Source organism: Rhinatrema bivittatum, chromosome 16, assembly GCF_901001135.1.
Source record: "Rhinatrema bivittatum chromosome 16, aRhiBiv1.1, whole genome shotgun sequence".
Taxonomy (NCBI): domain Eukaryota; kingdom Metazoa; phylum Chordata; class Amphibia; order Gymnophiona; family Rhinatrematidae; genus Rhinatrema; species Rhinatrema bivittatum.
In genome coordinates this window covers 11,131,448-11,133,687 of record NC_042630.1, presented here as the reverse complement: position 1 = coordinate 11,133,687, position 2,240 = coordinate 11,131,448, and the positions used below count along the sequence as shown (strand labels likewise).

Here is a 2,240-nt window from a genome sequence, read left to right as displayed (position 1 = left end):
CAAAACCATGACACTAGCCATTGCCCTCTCTTTTTTACCACTCCAGTAATATCTTCTGGGGAAGGATGAAACCTCTTGTTTCCATCTGTGCTAGGTCCCCTGGTCCCTGCACATCAGAATACACTCAGTCAATTCCCCAATTGGTTAACTCACCCCACTCCTGCACCTCTTCTAATTACTGTAAGTTATTTCCCCTAGGGGGCAGAAAGAACCCACTCCTTGCCTCCACACATCTACACTGCCACCTCTCAGCTCTGGTCCAACCTTGAAGAGGAATGGACTCCACTCCATTTCTTCTGTGCCTTTGGCCTCTGCATGGTCCAACTCCCTTTTGGAGGGTCCATGGGCATCCCAGCCCACAGGCTGAGTACTCCAGTCGATTGCATAACTGTAGGTACCTTATCCCCACCCTATAAAGGAGAGGGCAGGGGAGGAAAGGGCAAAAAAACTGCCAAAACGTTCTCCCTTTATACCTCTCCCTATTCTGTCAGGAATCAATTACAGAAACCCAAACCTTTAAGGGAACATACACATATTTGTGAAAATCATGTTATCAACTAACTTATGGTGCTCATCCATTAAAATGTCATCCAATGGTCTTTTAGAGATATTGCAAATTCAAATCTGTAATCATTTTTCTAAACTTGACCCTCAGGGCAATTCTTCAGCTCTCTCTGACCCAGCATCTCTGGCACCCCATAGACCCAAAAAGAAAGCAAATTAAGGGAGGTTTCTACATTAGATTAAAATATAGCAGGCTAGGTTTAGCTGAACATAAGCCTAAACTTAAATAGTCACGATTTGGCTAGCTAAGGGAAACACTCAGTCTTTTGTGATAATGCATTCCACAGAATCTGGAATACTGACCCCTTTCATTGGAACCACATAGAAATTATCTAAAGAAGCAACCTCAATGGTCTCTACTACAACATGTTTTCATAACTTTTATTTTGGTCTAATATGAAGTATCACTGCCTGCAAGGAAACATCATTTTCCTCCAAATTCTTCTTCCCAAAGCCTCCTTCACTTCTTTGCTTCTCAGGCTATAAATCAGTGGGTTTAACACTGGACAAACAAAGCAATTAAAAATGGCATAATCTCTGTCATCTGAAGTGCTTTTACCTGGTTTCAAGTATAAAAGCATGGCAGTCCCATAGAATAAGGTCACCACAGAAAGATGAGAGGAGCAGGTTGAGAAGGCCTTGCTTCTCCCATCTTTGGAACGCATCTTTAACACGGTGAAGATAATGTAAATGTATGAGGAGAGAATGACCAGGAATGGTAAGAGCAGGAAAATCGCAGAGAGAATCAATTGGACAATGTTATTCCAATACGTGTCCATACAAGACAACCTCAATACGGCTGGAACATCACAGAAGAAGTGATGGATTACCTTAGACCTACAGAAAGGCAAACTGAAAATGAAAATGACCTGCCCAAACTGTATGACAGCACACATAATCCACGATCCCACTGCCATACGAACACACCTTTTGTTGCTCATAACAGTGGAGTAATGCAAGGGGTTGCATATTGCGACATAGCGATCATAGGCCATGATACCAAGAAGCACGAATTCCTCATTACCTAGGCAAAAACCGAAATACATCTGCGAGGCGCATCCTAGGAATGAGATGCTTCTGTCCTCAGCCAAGAAATTCACCAGTGTTTTGGGGGTCGTAACCATTGTTAAACAGAGGTCTATGAAGGACATATTCCTGAGAAAGAAGTACATGGGTGTGTGGAGGACGGGCTCCACTGTGAGGATAATGAAGATGAGCAGATTTCCCATCACAGCGAGGATGAAAAATAGAAGAAGGATCGCAAAAAGGAACCATTGCATCTGCGGAGAGCGGTCTGAGAATCCCAGGAGGATAAAGCCCGTCACGAGGGTCTGATTTTCCAATCCCATTCCTTCATTGTTTAACCTGAAGTGCACAGAAATCAGGGTTAACAAATAAATTAATACATTTCTTGATTAGCTTTTGAGAGCTAGAATTCTCTGCTTCTGGTCAGAATTTGAAGTGACTGCAGAGAGGCCGTGGTTTGCTAATGCAATTCTGAGATTGCTGTAGTACAGAGTTCAAGTAGCCATTTCAGTCCTTTGCAGGTTGTCACAACTTTCAATGGACCAGCACACCCACAGAAGCCTTCAGGACTACATCTGAAGAAATGACTTTTGCAGTATTGAAAGAACAGGTCATCTTTTGCTTATTTTTACTTTGATCCAACTAGAAGT

General features: G+C 42.7%; 1 protein-coding gene across 1 annotated transcript; it reads right to left on the bottom strand.

Moving 5' to 3' along the window:
• Positions 1-968: 968 nt before the first annotated feature.
• LOC115077251 (olfactory receptor 13C9-like) lies at positions 969-1,913 on the bottom strand. The gene has a single exon (XM_029579535.1). The coding sequence runs from the start codon at positions 1,911-1,913 to the stop codon at positions 969-971; it is 945 nt and encodes a 314-aa protein (XP_029435395.1).
• Between the last annotated feature and the right edge of the window lie 327 nt (positions 1,914-2,240).